This window comes from Trichomonas vaginalis, chromosome VI (genome assembly GCF_026262505.1).
Source record: "Trichomonas vaginalis G3 chromosome VI, whole genome shotgun sequence".
In the NCBI taxonomy this organism is placed as follows: domain Eukaryota; phylum Parabasalia; order Trichomonadida; family Trichomonadidae; genus Trichomonas; species Trichomonas vaginalis.
The window spans coordinates 4,938,106-4,952,863 of NC_067208.1; the positions used below are offsets into that span (position 1 = coordinate 4,938,106).

The window sequence follows — 14,758 nt, forward strand, 5'->3', positions numbered from 1 at the left end:
AATCCGAAGAATTTAAGACATACGACAACTTTGTTTCATTAGTTGCAGAATGTGTATGGCAGATAAGAGATAAAGATAGAAGAGGTAAGGTATGGAATGAACAGATAAAACCAACTGCTTTTGAGTTAAAGAAAACCATTGACGCCTTAGTTGTTCTAGCAGGTCAAATTTCAATGTATAACGCAAAAATGAATCCACAATGTTCTAAATGTAAAGCAGCAATGAGGAAATATAACTACTCCGTCAAAGAGATAAACGTATGAGAAACGACTATGCTGACTTAAAGAAAGAAGTAGAGAAACCAGCAGAAGATAAAATGGACATGTTAGCATTTCTGAACAAAAACTATCCAACTGCTGACGATTTCCTATTATCTGACGTCAAGAAGAAGTATAAAGAAACCTTCGGCATTGTTAAAACATTCGATGTACTAAAAGAAGAAATAGAAGCTACAAAACTGTTTAGAATCTCACGAATTCATAACGTATATCATGTAAAATGTTTATAAAATAACTGGGGTAGAAATGAGGGTAGAAATGAGGTTAGATCTAACCATCTACCCTAAAATATATTTTTGCTGAATTCAACACAAAAATAATGAATTTCCTTAAGATAGAAAAAAATAAAGTTAGTTTTATTTTTTTCTAACTTTTTATCTTGTATGTAAGAACAGAAATGTCAGTCGAAGCAAAAACATTCACTAACAAATCTAATGGCGAAACATTCACAAAAGGCACTTATAACGGTATTGAAGTCTTACGTAGAGACAAGGATGGTTATATAAATGCAACAAATATGTGTCAGCAGTTTAGGAAAGACTTTAGAAAGTTGTTGGAAAATAAGTCCTGGGAAGAGTATTATAAGGCATTTTGTGAAGAATATAGCAACCGTCTGAATTCCGGCGTTGCTTTTTATACAAAATTCATGCAGGAATTCCTGATGAAATCAAACAGGTTAGAGGAACGTATGTAGACCCAAGACTTATAAACTATATAGCAATGTGGGCTTCTCCAAAATATTGCATAGCAGTTGGAAAAATTATGGACTCCATAGACAAGAAAGTTCATGAGAAGTTAGATGAAGAAGAACTCGAAGATACAGTAGAGAATGCTAAACCTTTGTTCGAACAAGAAGTTGGAAAAATGTGCGAAAAACAATTAGAACATGAACGTGAGATATGTTATGGTTATAGAGATTCTCCATACGAACTAGACCAATGGGAACAAGAAGATTTAAAGAGAGAATTTAGAGAATATGAACTCGCTAAGATAGCATTAGAAGCTGCAGAAAAGAAGTTAAAAGTTTGGGGTCGTTTTGTACAAAAATATTGTGAGTAAATGAACTCATTATTTTTGCTGAATTCAGCACAAAATTCTGAGTAAAATGACATTGACACGTGTCAAACCGTTGAGTTTTCACAAATTTTAAAAATTGCTGCGGAAAGTTCGTCAAAAAAGTGAAGGTTCCCGACGGTTTCAAACCGCCATACTTTACATGAAGATAGTTTACAATGTCAACTAAATATCATGTACGATAGAAACGGTTATGTAAAGTTTACATTTTGTAAAGTTCTGTCCTGATTCAAGACAAGTCTTGTATTTTTTCAGAACAAGTCTTGTATTTTTTCAAGACAAATCTTGTCCTGATTCAGAACAAGACTTGCACTTTTTAGTCAGTTTTTCTTGTAAAGTTCTCAAATTTGAGAACAATTGTCCTGATTCAAGACAAGTCTTGTATTTTTTCAAGACAAATCTTGTATTTTTTCAAGACAAATCTTGTCCTGATTCAAGACAAGTCTTGCACTTTTTCAGGAAATCCTATCGTCCAACTTTACAAATGTCACTTTTTCAACATGATTGCATTTTGGTCGGGGAACAACTTTCTCTCAATTTTGCCACTTTTTCTATCGTCGTGTTTTGTCACTTTTCCCTCAGGGTGTGTGTCAGAAAATATCCAAAATCTTTATAGCCTCGTATCTCCTTCAATTCTTGACGGTTTGACATGTATGACACACCATTCAATTCAGAATTATGTGCTGAATTTTATGACCTTCATTTGTTCGTGACTTCTTTTCACATATGTAACCATGAATTTTTAACATTTCTTTAACACAGAAAAATAAAGTTAGTTTTATTTTTATTTATTTTTTTATCTTGTATGTAAAGACAGTAATGACAACATCAGAGAACACAACAACTGCTATCGTTCATGAAGCCATTAATGAAGAATACGAGTACATACAGTATAACAAACAATTGAGACTCATTCGTTCGGTCAAAGATGACATGTACCAAATGCAAAGTATAATGAATGCTCTTTGTTCTACAAAGCAAGCCTATCATTGGTTTGAAAACCAACAGACAAAAGAACTTTTAGAAGAATTTCCTCATATGATTGCTTCCCTCGGAAAACCGAGAGAAGAGATTCCGTACGAAAATCGCAAGAATTTGGCTCCTGGTTTGAAAGGTTATTATGTACATAGACTTCTTGTAAATGCTGTAGCAATGTGGGCTTCACCTCGTTATGCTTGTTATATTTTCATGAAGTTAGATGAACTATATAAAGCAGAACGTGGAGAGATGGAAAAGAAACTTCAAGCAAAAGATGAAGTCATTGAATCCAAAGACAAAAGCATACAGAAAAGAATACCACGTTCAGTACCAAAAGGAAAGGAAAAGAGTTATAAGTATATGATTTACGCTGAAGAGTTGGAGAAAGAAGAAGATAGAGATATGGTTATGTTGCATTTAGTCAGAAGAAACAACAAAAGCTTTTACGACCTTGCTAAGATTTACAAATCTGACAGAAACTGGTTCTATCGTGAAAACTTACCGATTTCAATGACACCGAATGAGCAAATAAAGGAAATTGTCAAAAATACTCTTCCTCAAACACACTATGACATCAAAGGTTGCACAATAGTTACATTCAAAGAAGACTTAACATTACTGAAGGAAAAAATAACAGAATATTTCGATAACTTCAAAGAGGAAGAATAAAAAAATCTAAGCTAATTTTATTTTTTTATAAAATTTTATCTCATATGAAAGAACATGAATTTAGAATATTCGGAACTCATGACAGAAGAAGAGAACGAACAACATGTAAAAGATTATGCAAAATTTCTGAAGGTATATAAAGCATTTAAACAATATCTAAATGCTTCTAAAGATTATGCAAAATTTCTGAAGGTATATAAAGCTTATGAAAAAGCGTATGAAAAGTTTATACATTGGGGAATTGTTGTAAAATATCGATATGAAGAATAAACAAAAATATATTTTTGCTTAAATAGCTTCAGGGTCTATTTCTTCAACCATTTCACTTCCTTCGTCAATGTCAATAGAAGCTTCTTCAACCTTTGGTAAGAATTTCTGTATAACATCTTTGTTCGTTATTGTCTTCAGAGATGAAGGATAATATTTCACATTTGTTTCACCTTTCTTATATTCTTTCTGTTCGGAAAGATTTAAAGCAATACTGAAGAAGTCAACGTTAGAGTTCTTTATAACAGTATAGTGTGTATCTTTGACATTGACGAAGAAACTCTTTTGTTTCAAAACTACTGCTAACTCTTGTGAAGTATAACGTTTGCGGTCAATGACGATAGCTAATGGTCTGACATACTGACCAAACTTAGATTCTTTCACAAACTTCTTGTTAAAGATAACATTAACGTTTGAAGCACCATTGAACTCATTCTTGATGGCAGTAGCGAGAGCATTGTATGAAAAGAACTTGCAATCTTGCATGTGTTTCATTATAATAAAAATATTAAATTATTTTGAAAAATAACTTAAAAAAAATCTAATCTAATTTTTTCAAAAAAAATATTTTTTATCCGATAGAAAAGATGACAGAAAAATTAACTGTTTACATAGCGCCAGACCCTTCTTGCCCACATCTTTTTAAGCCACAATATATAGACATAGAACTAAATAGTGAAGGCAAAATTCTACAAACAGAAGAAACATATAGAGACTTAGATAACGAAAATGGATATGCGCTATTCTGGTTAGATTGTCCTTATGAAATGTATGAAAAAAAGGCTTTATATGAAGAATATAGAAAATATTGTCATGAAAACGACATAAGACCAAGCTCTAGAGAAAAATTCTATGCTGATATAAAACATCTTTTCGAAGTTCGGAATGGCAAATATAGAAAGAAATAATTTTTCTAAGTTTATTTTTTCGAAAAATATTTTTTTTATTTCCTACTAAAGATGTATCGGAAGTTGTCTAAGTTAGAACACTCGGAAATAAAACAACTTCTAACAGAAGCTAACATAGAAGTAGCAAAACATTACGCGACAAACAAAAAAGCACTCGCTGACATCCTCAATGACTACAATGGTGCTATAAGTTATGATAGAATTCATGAGTTCATAAAGCCGCAACGCGGCGAGGACGAAGTCCATGCAAGAGCATTTCCTTTAAATGACGTTGCTATTGACTTATATCATAGACGTTCAATACCTCATGAAGTAAGGCGTGAGATGTTTGACATAACAAATGCAAACGTTGGTCATACTCGTAAAGCTCTTTCTCATGATGTTCGTCAAGAGATGTTTGAACTTACGAACTCAAACGTTGGTGAAACAAGAAGAAGAGACGACACACTGAAACAACAGAGAAGAGAGATGTTTAAAAGTGCTATAGAACAAGTTCGCAAAGCTAACGATGTCATTCGTTCCATTGACGACAAACCAAAAGAAGGTGAGAGATGGTTAAAGAAAGATGAAGAGAATAGGAAGAGAAATGTGAAGTCAGGCAATAGACTCATTGACTTTAACATCGAAGCTTTAGATGAACCAAACAGAGACTACTTACACAAACATTTCGGTAAGGTTTTCATGAGACTCTTAGAGAAGATTAAAATAAACTCCCAACAAAGATGGATGGTATGTTATAAACTTGGTGGAAAGTATGAATGTTCTACGTTAAACCTCAATAATATTGGAACATTACTACATCAGCTCTTGAAGGAGAACTTTATATCAGAGATAGAAGCAAATGCTGCAGGTATTGTTGAAATGCACTATGACTTCTTCTTGACAAACATAAAGAATCTTACTGAAATAAAGATGTATGATTTAACAGAATATGAAGGCTTAACGATGTCAGATGTAAAGAAAGGCAAACCAAAAAAGAGACCATATAGAGATGAAAGCACACTGACAAATGACCAGAAAGCCATTTTGGAAGCTCTTAAGCAAACAGGAAAGCCAGCACTTATAGAAAGCTTTTGGAAAGATAATGGTGAAAAGAAGTTTTATAAGAAGAGAAGCGGTCAGTTCTGGAAGTATCTTTGCACATTACCTATAAATCTTGAACGCTACCAAATCTTCAATGAACTGAACAAAAGAACTGCAACACTTATGACAGAAGACAATTGTTTCGTTTATGCTTGCATTCAAGCTGGAGTAGATGAAGAAACTATTGACCACATGAGAGAAGTCATTCGTGTTAGAGACTTTCCTCAAAGTAAAGTACAAGAAATTTCTGACGCAACAAGTATAGCATTTAATGTTACCATTGGTTATTTCAATGACTCAAGACATAATGAAATAAAGAGATACATACCAAAAGAATGTGAAACTGTTCGAACTATTGACTTACTTCTTGTTGAAGACCACTACATGCTAAACGAAAGATTACCAATGACAACATATTTCATTCGCAACTATATAGAAATCTTGAAGGAGTGTGGTGGAATGAACATTGAGAAACAGATGAAAATATATACAATGAGAATGGTAAATACATTGTTCGCATGGATAGAACTACACCGCTATGGGATGTTATGAAAACATTGTGGGAGTGCAAATATTTCGAACCTATTTCTTATGGAGAACTTTTCACATATACGACTGACTTATATAAACAGAACCTTGCACCATTTAAAGATTTGACATATGCTCCAAAGTATTGTGTACAACTGAAGAAGAAAGCAGAGTCAAAAGAAGTAAATAAAAATAAGTGCAAGTTCATTCCTGAGCACGTTTTCTTTGCTGACTTTGAGTGCAGTACCGATGGCTTTCATAAAGCTTTTAACATCTGTTACGACAGTGAAGATGGTTCAGTGAGTGAAAGCATTTGGGGTCAGAACTGTGCAACAGAATTTTTGGAACGACTTCCTGACAAGAGTTTAATATATTTCCATAACCTCAGTTATGATATAAACTTCATCTTAAGACACATGACAGAAGTGAAAGGAACTCCCATCATTAAAGGTTCACGAACAATGCAAATAACTGGCTTATATAAAGGAAGGGCAATTATTATAAAAGACTCTTACAGTGTTATAAATAAGAAGCTTAAACTATTTCCTGCTATGTTTAACTTACAAACAGGACCGAAAGAAGTATTTCCATATAACTACTACAGCAGTACTTTGTTAGCAAATGACAACAGAACTGGTGTCATTTCTGAAGCGTGTAAGTTTATCAGGGATGCGGATACATTCATGAAGAACATAGATTCCATCAAAGGTTGCAGAATAGATGAAAACCATTTCGACTTAGAAAAATATAGCACGTTTTACTGCAAACAAGATGTAAGAATTTTAAGAGAAGGTTTTGTAAAGTTCCGCAATGACTTATTGAAAGAATTTGATTTAAACGTTTATGACTACGTTAGTATTTGTTCTATTGCTAACAAATTGTTTGAGAACAGAGTATACTTCCCGAATGGAAATCTTTATGACCTCTCAAATAAACCAAGAGAATTTATTTCACGCTGTATTCAAGGTGGAAGATGTATGTTGTCAGATAACATGAAACAAAAGAGCGAAAAGAAACTCATTGCTGACTTCGACGCTGTTTCATTATATCCATCAGCTATAGCAAGACTTTATACTTTAGAAGGAATTCCAAAGGTTATGAAGGATGAGATGCTAAGCACAGAGTATCTCATGAGACATTTATTCGATGACGACCAAAAGGAACCCATTGGTGAAAAGTTTATATCTGGCTTCTTTGTTCTCATTAAGATAACAGAGATTGGAATACATAGACACTTTCCTTTAATAGTTTGTGACCCTGAACTAAATCCAGAACTTAACGTTCCCAGAAGTTCAAACACTTGCTGTTTAATGTATGTTGACCATATAACATTACAAGACCTCATAAAATATCAAGGTGTCAAATGTGAAGTGTTGCAAGGATACTATTACGATGGAAACAGAGATATTAGAATAAGAGATGAAGTAAAGAAGTTGTTTGAGTTAAGGTTAAAGTATAAGAAAGAAGGAAATCCTTTGCAAGAAAATATAAAGCTCATTCTGAACAGTATTTATGGCAAAACTATTCTATCTCCTATTGAGTCAAAAATAACCATAGTAAATGACAAAGATGCTATAAGATATGCCATCAGAAACTACAACCATATAGTGAAGTTCGAAGGATTGGATGGTTCAGATAAAACTATTTTCAAGCTAACGAAAAGCATTTGCAGACACTTTAACTTCTGTCCACTGGTGTAAATATTCTATCAATGTCGAAGAGAATAATGTGTGAAGTATTCTGTACTGCTGAAGACTTAGGAATGGACATCTTTTATAGCGATACCGACAGTATGCATCTCTACAATGAAGATATCCATCGTTTAGCTGAAGAGTTTGAGAAACGTTATGGAAGAGTTCTCATTGGTAAAAACCTTGGTCAGTTTCATAGTGACTTCGCAGAAATAACACCTGGAAACAAAGTTTAGCATACAAGTCAATATTTTGTGGAAAGAAGACTTACATAGACTTACTCACGAATGATTTAAATGAAGTTGCATTTCACTGCAGAATGAAAGGCGTGAAGCAAGATGTTATTGCTTTAACCGCTAATGAAATGTTTCCTGAAGCTATACAATGCTATTACAATGAAGATAAGAACATTCACATACCTGTTGGAACATATGACAAAGACTCTGAGTTCAGTTTAATGAAACTTTACAAAGCACTTCATGATGGTCAAGAGATTGGATTTGACTTATGTAAGTCTTCTAGTCCTTGCTTTGCTGAAAAGTTTAACTTCTCAATAACGACTAAAACAAGCTTTATTCGTAAGTTGAAGTTCTGAGGTCATTTATTTTTGTCAGCAATGAGGTCATGAATGAGGTCATGAATGAGGTCATTTATTTTTGTCAGAAATGAGGTCATTCGTGATAAAAATAAAACTAGCGTAGATTTTACAATACAGCAATTGTAGAGTTTAAGAGTTGTGCTTCGATGTAGAGACAGTCCTTATGGTCTGGAGGTAAGAACACTGGGCAGTTATGGTCATGAGTGGAGAACATGTCTATCCAAAACTCACGATTGAAGCCAGTTAATTTATAGTATTTAGGGTTAGGAAGTGGTGAAGTTCTTGTATGACCAATGAACTCATTTTCAACTCCCTTACTTAAGTTTGAATATAATATAGCTTGCTTTCTATCCCAAATGCCAGGTGTTACAATCTTTGAAAATTCATTTTTCCTCGGAAGCATTGCATCATAATTGAAAACATTCTTGAAGTCTTCATTGGGTTCAGAGATTTGAAACCTTATACGTAATGGATTTTCTTTCTCTTTAGCTACTTCATTGAATGGTGAATATATAACAAACTGACAGTCATGAGTTCCATCTTCATTTTCATTAAATTCATAATGAAAGTCTATAAGTTGTGGCTGACTACCTTCTTCTTTCAGTTGTGCAAGAAACTCACGTAAAGGCTGTAAAGTTTGTACTTCAATGTTGAACTTTTTCTCGAACATCTCATTAAATGAAATCATACATTGCAACAATGTTGTATCGTCTTTAAAGTATTTGTATATGTGAATGTTTTGGGCGCTTAAAGACTGTTCGTCATTTTCTATCTCGACTTGAAGTATAAAGTCAACCTTTCTGAAAGCACGTGTTATATACATAGATGTTATGCCAATGTACTTCTCTTCATTTATGTTCACAATCCAGTCTGTTGGAAACTTAAACGTTACTCTGTTCCCCTTTATTTTGACGTCAGGGTTTTCACTACTGAACGCAACAGATAAAGGTATTTGTCTATACATTTAATTCGGATAAAAATAAACCATTTACTCTTTCTTTGCTTCAGCTTCTTTAGCTTTTGCTTCAGCTTCTTTAGCTTTTGCTTCAGCTTCTTCTCTAGCTTTCTTCGCCAGCAAACGTGGGTTCTTTTGTCTTCCAGCAGCTAATGCAGCAAGTTGTTTTTCACTAAGTTTTCTCTTTGGTCTCTCTGGCTTTTGTTCTTGTTTTTGTTCCTTCAGTTCGGATAAAATTTGCTCACGAATTTCTTTCTTCAATGCTTCAACATCTATGACCCCTTGGGTCTTGTCCGTAGGGCTTGTCTGAGTCATTTGACTGCAGATAAAAAACAAAATTAAAACTTTAACCGATGTAAAATGAGCTTGTCAAAATCAGAGCGAGAGTCTATTATATTAAATGACGCAAGAGGAATACAACATCCTTTCTATTACGTAAGTCAGAGTAAAGATGGTAAAATATACGTAAGAAAAAGAAAGGTTCCATTAGCGAATGCAGAAAGCGACAACATTAAGGTGCATGGCAAGGGTGAAGTCCACGAAGCCCATATAAAACCTTCTGTTCAAACTGAAAAGTCAATAGAACCAGAAGAAAAGAAGCCAGATGTACTTTCAATAACGAACCAAGAGCTTATTGCAAAGTTCGTGAATTTCATTGAAAAACAAACCGAGTCAAAGAATCCTGACCCGCCAGTGAAAGAAGTTGAGACAAAAGAGAATGTACAGTTCATTGAAAATGTCAAGAAACAACTTCCACCACGAATGCCAAGAAGAAGAGTGAGAATAATGAAGTAAATAGATATTTTTATCCGAAGTAAATACATGCAGAACGAACAGTTAAACGAATTTACTCCAGCAGAGCATATTCATCAGATTCGCTCATATTTCGATATCATAGACAATGCAGTTCAAATTGGTGACACTAATAGAAAATATTCTGACGCAAAAATTCCATCACAACCTGGAACTGCTAAAGATAACACATGGGTAACATTCAATCTCTCACCTCCTGGTGAAAATATGTTGGACCTTTACAATACATTCATTACGTATAAAATGGAAGGTCAATTTATTGTAGATAAAGAAATTGGTTCAGGTTCCAATAAAACAAACCCACCAGGATTTTGGATTGGTTTCGATGACGCTTTCTATGCAGTTGCTGGATATCAAATCCTTGCAAATGGTCGTATCGTATATTCTCAAGACAACGCAAGAGAAGAAGCATATATAACTTCAAACTCACAAACTACCGAACAAATAAAGAAAGTAGATGTTTTCTCAAAGACTCGACATGAAGATGTATGGAGTCATTCGGGAACATGCAGAACAGGACAAATTGTTAGTGGTCCAATTACAGCAGGAAAATCATTTGATTTTAAGCTTCGTTTAAGAATTCCTGTTAGAAGATTCCTTCCATTAGAAGCTATTCGATTTATTCCAGCTTTTGCAGGAAACATTCAGCTTAAAGTAAAGTTCAGTAGCGACGCCTTACAATGCACATCTATATCTGTAAATGATATCATTGCTTTCAATCCAACTCTTAAAGTTGCATTTGCTTCAGATTCAAATCCACCGACAAATAAATTTGTTCCATGGAATGAACCATTCACTTTGATAACGAAGGCAGTAGAAGCTAGTGGAACAGTTACTATTACAACTGTAACCCAGCAACTATTTCGAACAAAGATGGATTTTAATGAATGTTTCATTCATCCAAAGTCATTCTCTTTAGACCCTAACATTTATACAGAACTTGTAGAACATTATACAAACGAGGCTTTATGTTTTCCTGTTAAAGTTATGGATTGGATTCCTATGGACGGTTCATTCTCAAAGAATACAGATAGTTCAAGTGCAACATTTACAGCAGCTTATACGCCTATTAATGTTAAAAGTATTTGGGCACTATTTAGAAAGAAAGACAACTATTATGTTAATTTTGAGAACCCTAAGTTTAAATATCTTCAGCTTTCCATGGGAGCTTATGGAAATATGCCTGCAGAACCTGAAAAATCATATGGACCTGTATTTTATGAAATGGTTGCGAACGCTTGCAATACAAACAATGATATGATAGGATTTAATGAAGATGTTATGAGGTCATTGGTGGATGATGGTAGTGTGGAACATAAATGGGATAGCTATGACAACACACATTTCTTATGTGGTTTTCCAACAGAAGTGGACTTTTGCTTCCAGCAAGGTCAAACATCTACTGCTCCAATAACATACAAATTGTCTGTTAAAGGACCTATTGAACTAGCAACTGAAAATGTACCAAAGCCACTTATTGGATTTATGAGGGATTGTTGCTTTGCAATACAAGTAAGACAGTCAGGCATACCAATAATAAGACTTGACGACTATAACTTAGCAACTGACGACAGTGAGGAATAAAGGATGAACGTTTATTTTTAAAGCTTATAAATGAGTTCTTCATCAAGCTCTCGTGAACCTTCACCATCTATGAAACAAACTTTACCAAACGATTATGGAGCACCTATTGAATATTTCTTACGAGCTGCACAATGGCAAAGAGCAGTCTCACCAAGGTTAGGTGTTCCACCAGCTCCTGTCAAAAATAGCATTTGGTCAAGTCCTTATATAAAATATGGTCTCCCACTAGGTTTGCTAGCTACAGCAGGAGCAGTTATGATGTTGAAAAGAAATAAAGCAAATGTTGTAAATAATACTGAAGTAGCTGAAGTTAAACAAACTCCAACACCTTCGCCAAAACCAACGCCTTCACAAGCAAAACCTTCAATGACTCCTGAACCTATGGAAGTACAAACTCCTGTTCAAAAGTCAACTCCTAAACCGACTCCAACATTTAAACCAGAACCTACTCCTCAAATAAATCGTAAAACTCCTGCGTTTCCTTACTGAAAAAAATAACGTTATTTTTATTTAATATTATAATTTTTATTTGATTGAAATGACGACTAAAGTCACTGAAGCAATGAAACAAAAGTTTTTGGTAGAATACATTAAATCAGGAATTATTCCAGAAGGTTTTTACATTCATACTATGAAGGATGGTAGAGTTCAGTTTAGAAAGATAAAGCAACCATTAGATAAAGAAGGAATTTTGAGAAAGATTAAACTTCATGAGGACAACATTGCTGAACTTAAGAAGAAGTTAGAAGAGTTATAAAGCAATGAATTCAACAGGGTAGAAATGAGGGTAGAAATGAGGTTAGATCTACCCTTCTACCCTAAATTTAAATGGATGTTTTCATACGTGTGAGGGTGGTGATATCATTAATTTTTAAGTTTATTTTTTATTTTATTTTTTATTTTATTTTTATATAAATGACGAAAACTATTGAGATAACAAACTACAACGGTCATGAGTTCAAGAATTTGTTCTTCGTTCCTCGTGAAAATACATTCTATCAGATACGAGGGAGAAAGGGTAAAGTTAGTTTGAGCGTTTATGACTACAAGCATAATGGAAAGTTTATACAAGCATACGATACAAACGGTAAACGTGTTTCATTAGCTTTGTCAAAACTTACTAACATTTATTTTGACAGTGATTTTGACCTATATGAAGAAGAAAGTGAGTCAGAAGAATATGAACTGTTGTGTGAAGCACAGCAATGGGAGGAGTTGCAATACTTTTGTAAGTGAGAACGTTTATTTTTTACATTAGTGAGGTGAAGTGGTTGGCGGCTTTGTAAATATTTAAGGTTAAGTTAGTGTTATCGTTTTGTGTTGTAAAATATACGTTAACGGTTTTGTAAAGTGTCAAATTCACATATAATGGGTAAGGAGGCGCGCAGTGCCTCCGTACCCATGATATGTTTACTAACTTTCTCATATCAATGAAATCTCAACATTCCTCTGGGTCGACGTTCAGAGGAATTGGTCTGATCCAAATGTCTTCTTTGACAAATTTGAGATCAAGAAGAACTACAAAGCTCAACTCAGTGATGGAACGTATGTATTTAAGATACATTCCATTATTGCTTATCATCAAGGTCATTTCGTTGCCTTCGTCAACAAAGGAAGAGTTTGGTTCATGCTCGACGATGAAATTACTTACATTGTTCCTGATGGTTTGATCAAAGGTCTTCAAGGTGGAGATGTTGGCAGCGATTTGTGGTCATATCTTGGTGGTGTCAAATGGCTTGCAAAATGTGTCATCTATCGCAAACACAAGTTCTATGGAGCTGGTGATGATGAAGATTGAAAACAGTTTAATTTTTTTAATCTTATTATAAGGGATAATTCTCTAAATATATGATTTTTCTTAAGTTAGTGAATATTTTTCTTGTGTGCTTTTACTTATTTAAGTATTTAGTATTATTACTTAAAAATTTTGAACATTTATTTTATAATATTGAGATTTAAAATAAACTATTGCTCGATCGTATCTTTATTTGCTCTTTTAATAAAAAATCTAACTTACTATTGATTAGATATTGATTTAAAAAAAATAATATAATAGCATAATAAAATTTCTTTATTTCCCCGTACAAAGATATAGCCGTAACAAGACATTAACGTTTGGAAAGTAAATTTGAAAAAAAGTATTATATTATAAAAGAAGTTACAAATTTTTAGAATATTTTTGTAAAATAAGAGCAAAAAGTAGAATGCAAACTCTTCGGGTACTAAAACCTGCCATTAAATTGAGATAAATAATAGATTTTGTAAAATTTTGTTGTAATTCTTGTATCAGTCTTGCCTTGAGTATGAGTTTGAGTCTACCCTTGTTTCCATATTGCCTATTCCTTTTTAACGCGGCTATTCCTATTCCAGTTTTTGGTGCTTTTCTATGATAACCAAATTGATTTGGTTATCATAGAAAAGAGACCATTATAATGCTTAAAATTAATTATGTTTAGGGCCGGTTTATTGGGATAAGGAAGTTTATAATACGTGAACACTTGTTTCCTCATCGAAAAGTCATAACGCATAAAGTCGATGTTTCCTTAGTACAAAAAGTGACATATGACGCTTAACTCTTTATTCCAGATAATGACCATATTTATGGGATTAAAAAGTTTAGGAAGCTTCTCCCCAATATGATTAAAAATAGGCATTCCAACATTCAGGCATCCTAGGTTAAAGCAACGAGCTTTTTCCCATAATATTTCATTTCAGATTTTTCATTTGATTAAGAGTTGCATAAATTAATAATGGTACCCGAGATCATTCAAATGTTTATTTATGTTTTATGATTCATGAAGTATATTTCAAACATATATAAAAAAATATTTATTACAAACAAAAATATGATTAAGTAGTATTATAGAAAGAGAGTTATTCTTGGTTTTCTTCTTCTTTCTCAATCTGTTCAAGGATAGAAGCAATTTGATTCTTTAGTGAAGTGAGACGATTTTGTGATTTTACTTTCTTCATTTCAGAAACAGTTAGCATATGAAGAAGTATTTCACATTCTACTTGTAACTGTGCATTTTCTCTTTGCATCTTAGAAATTTCCTGTAGTGTTGGGTTTGGATTCGAAGGCTGCTCTGGAAGATTTAAGTTTGTCCAAGATCCATCTTGCCATCGTAAATGCACTGGTCCAAAATTGATTTCTATTGGGGTGTTCGCATCTGCCCTTCGATTTATGCCGAAATTTTGTTTTGTCGGATGGAAAAACTTACTGATTCTATTTTGCTCCTCCCATCTCCCTATAGGAGACAACATTTGCTGAGGATTCATTAAAATCTTTGGTAAAATTTAACGTAAATTTGTCACTTTTTGTAAAAGTGACG

The 14,758-nt window shown here is 33.5% G+C and overlaps 13 protein-coding genes and 2 pseudogenes across 15 annotated transcripts, besides 1 other annotated feature; 11 read left to right on the top strand and 4 right to left on the bottom strand.

Annotated features, from left to right (window-relative positions):
• Window positions 1-12,845: part of a mobile genetic element that runs on past the window's edge.
• On the top strand, window positions 18-508 carry TVAGG3_0807480 (annotated as a pseudogene). The gene has a single exon. A coding segment is annotated over exon 1 (491 nt).
• TVAGG3_0807490 (uncharacterized protein) lies at window positions 1,041-1,337 on the top strand (the record flags this gene model as incomplete). Its single annotated transcript, XM_051247586.1, has 1 exon — window positions 1,041-1,337. One exon carries the CDS (start codon window positions 1,041-1,043, stop codon window positions 1,335-1,337), a length of 297 nt encoding a protein of 98 aa, XP_051083061.1.
• TVAGG3_0807500 (uncharacterized protein) lies at window positions 3,288-3,761 on the bottom strand (the record flags this gene model as incomplete). Its single annotated transcript, XM_051247587.1, has 1 exon — window positions 3,288-3,761. One exon carries the CDS (start codon window positions 3,759-3,761, stop codon window positions 3,288-3,290), a length of 474 nt encoding a protein of 157 aa, XP_051083062.1.
• On the top strand, window positions 4,643-5,623 carry TVAGG3_0807510 (organellar and viral DNA polymerase type B; the record flags this gene model as incomplete). Its single annotated transcript, XM_051247588.1, has 1 exon — window positions 4,643-5,623. A coding segment is annotated over one exon (981 nt), but the record flags the coding sequence as incomplete, so codon positions are not given.
• Window positions 5,750-7,284, top strand: TVAGG3_0807520 (annotated as a pseudogene). The gene has a single exon. A coding segment is annotated over exon 1 (1,535 nt).
• On the top strand, window positions 7,796-8,071 carry TVAGG3_0807530 (organellar and viral DNA polymerase type B; the record flags this gene model as incomplete). Its single annotated transcript, XM_001284173.2, has 1 exon — window positions 7,796-8,071. One exon carries the CDS (start codon window positions 7,796-7,798, stop codon window positions 8,069-8,071), a length of 276 nt encoding a protein of 91 aa, XP_001284174.2.
• Window positions 8,181-9,038, bottom strand: TVAGG3_0807540 (uncharacterized protein; the record flags this gene model as incomplete). The annotated part of the gene is made up of 1 exon (XM_001293922.2): window positions 8,181-9,038. The coding sequence occupies one exon, from the start codon at window positions 9,036-9,038 to the stop codon at window positions 8,181-8,183; it is 858 nt and encodes a 285-aa protein (XP_001293923.2).
• Window positions 9,063-9,344, bottom strand: TVAGG3_0807550 (uncharacterized protein; the record flags this gene model as incomplete). The annotated part of the gene is made up of 1 exon (XM_051247589.1): window positions 9,063-9,344. One exon carries the CDS (start codon window positions 9,342-9,344, stop codon window positions 9,063-9,065), a length of 282 nt encoding a protein of 93 aa, XP_051083064.1.
• Window positions 9,390-9,824, top strand: TVAGG3_0807560 (uncharacterized protein; the record flags this gene model as incomplete). The annotated part of the gene is made up of 1 exon (XM_051247590.1): window positions 9,390-9,824. One exon carries the CDS (start codon window positions 9,390-9,392, stop codon window positions 9,822-9,824), a length of 435 nt encoding a protein of 144 aa, XP_051083065.1.
• On the top strand, window positions 9,852-10,887 carry TVAGG3_0807570 (uncharacterized protein; the record flags this gene model as incomplete). Its single annotated transcript, XM_051247591.1, has 1 exon — window positions 9,852-10,887. A coding segment is annotated over one exon (1,036 nt), but the record flags the coding sequence as incomplete, so codon positions are not given.
• On the top strand, window positions 11,067-11,426 carry TVAGG3_0807580 (uncharacterized protein; the record flags this gene model as incomplete). The annotated part of the gene is made up of 1 exon (XM_051247592.1): window positions 11,067-11,426. The coding sequence occupies one exon, from the start codon at window positions 11,067-11,069 to the stop codon at window positions 11,424-11,426; it is 360 nt and encodes a 119-aa protein (XP_051083067.1).
• On the top strand, window positions 11,457-11,915 carry TVAGG3_0807590 (repellent protein 1 family; the record flags this gene model as incomplete). Its single annotated transcript, XM_051247593.1, has 1 exon — window positions 11,457-11,915. One exon carries the CDS (start codon window positions 11,457-11,459, stop codon window positions 11,913-11,915), a length of 459 nt encoding a protein of 152 aa, XP_051083068.1.
• TVAGG3_0807600 (uncharacterized protein) lies at window positions 12,342-12,662 on the top strand (the record flags this gene model as incomplete). The annotated part of the gene is made up of 1 exon (XM_001330456.1): window positions 12,342-12,662. The coding sequence occupies one exon, from the start codon at window positions 12,342-12,344 to the stop codon at window positions 12,660-12,662; it is 321 nt and encodes a 106-aa protein (XP_001330491.1).
• A 208-nt stretch (window positions 12,846-13,053) lies between the features above and the next one.
• On the top strand, window positions 13,054-13,224 carry TVAGG3_0807610 (uncharacterized protein; the record flags this gene model as incomplete). The annotated part of the gene is made up of 1 exon (XM_001330455.1): window positions 13,054-13,224. One exon carries the CDS (start codon window positions 13,054-13,056, stop codon window positions 13,222-13,224), a length of 171 nt encoding a protein of 56 aa, XP_001330490.1.
• A 1,068-nt stretch (window positions 13,225-14,292) lies between these two features.
• Window positions 14,293-14,719, bottom strand: TVAGG3_0807620 (Chibby family; the record flags this gene model as incomplete). The annotated part of the gene is made up of 1 exon (XM_001330454.1): window positions 14,301-14,705. One exon carries the CDS (start codon window positions 14,703-14,705, stop codon window positions 14,301-14,303), a length of 405 nt encoding a protein of 134 aa, XP_001330489.1.
• Window positions 14,720-14,758: the final 39 nt, after the last annotated feature.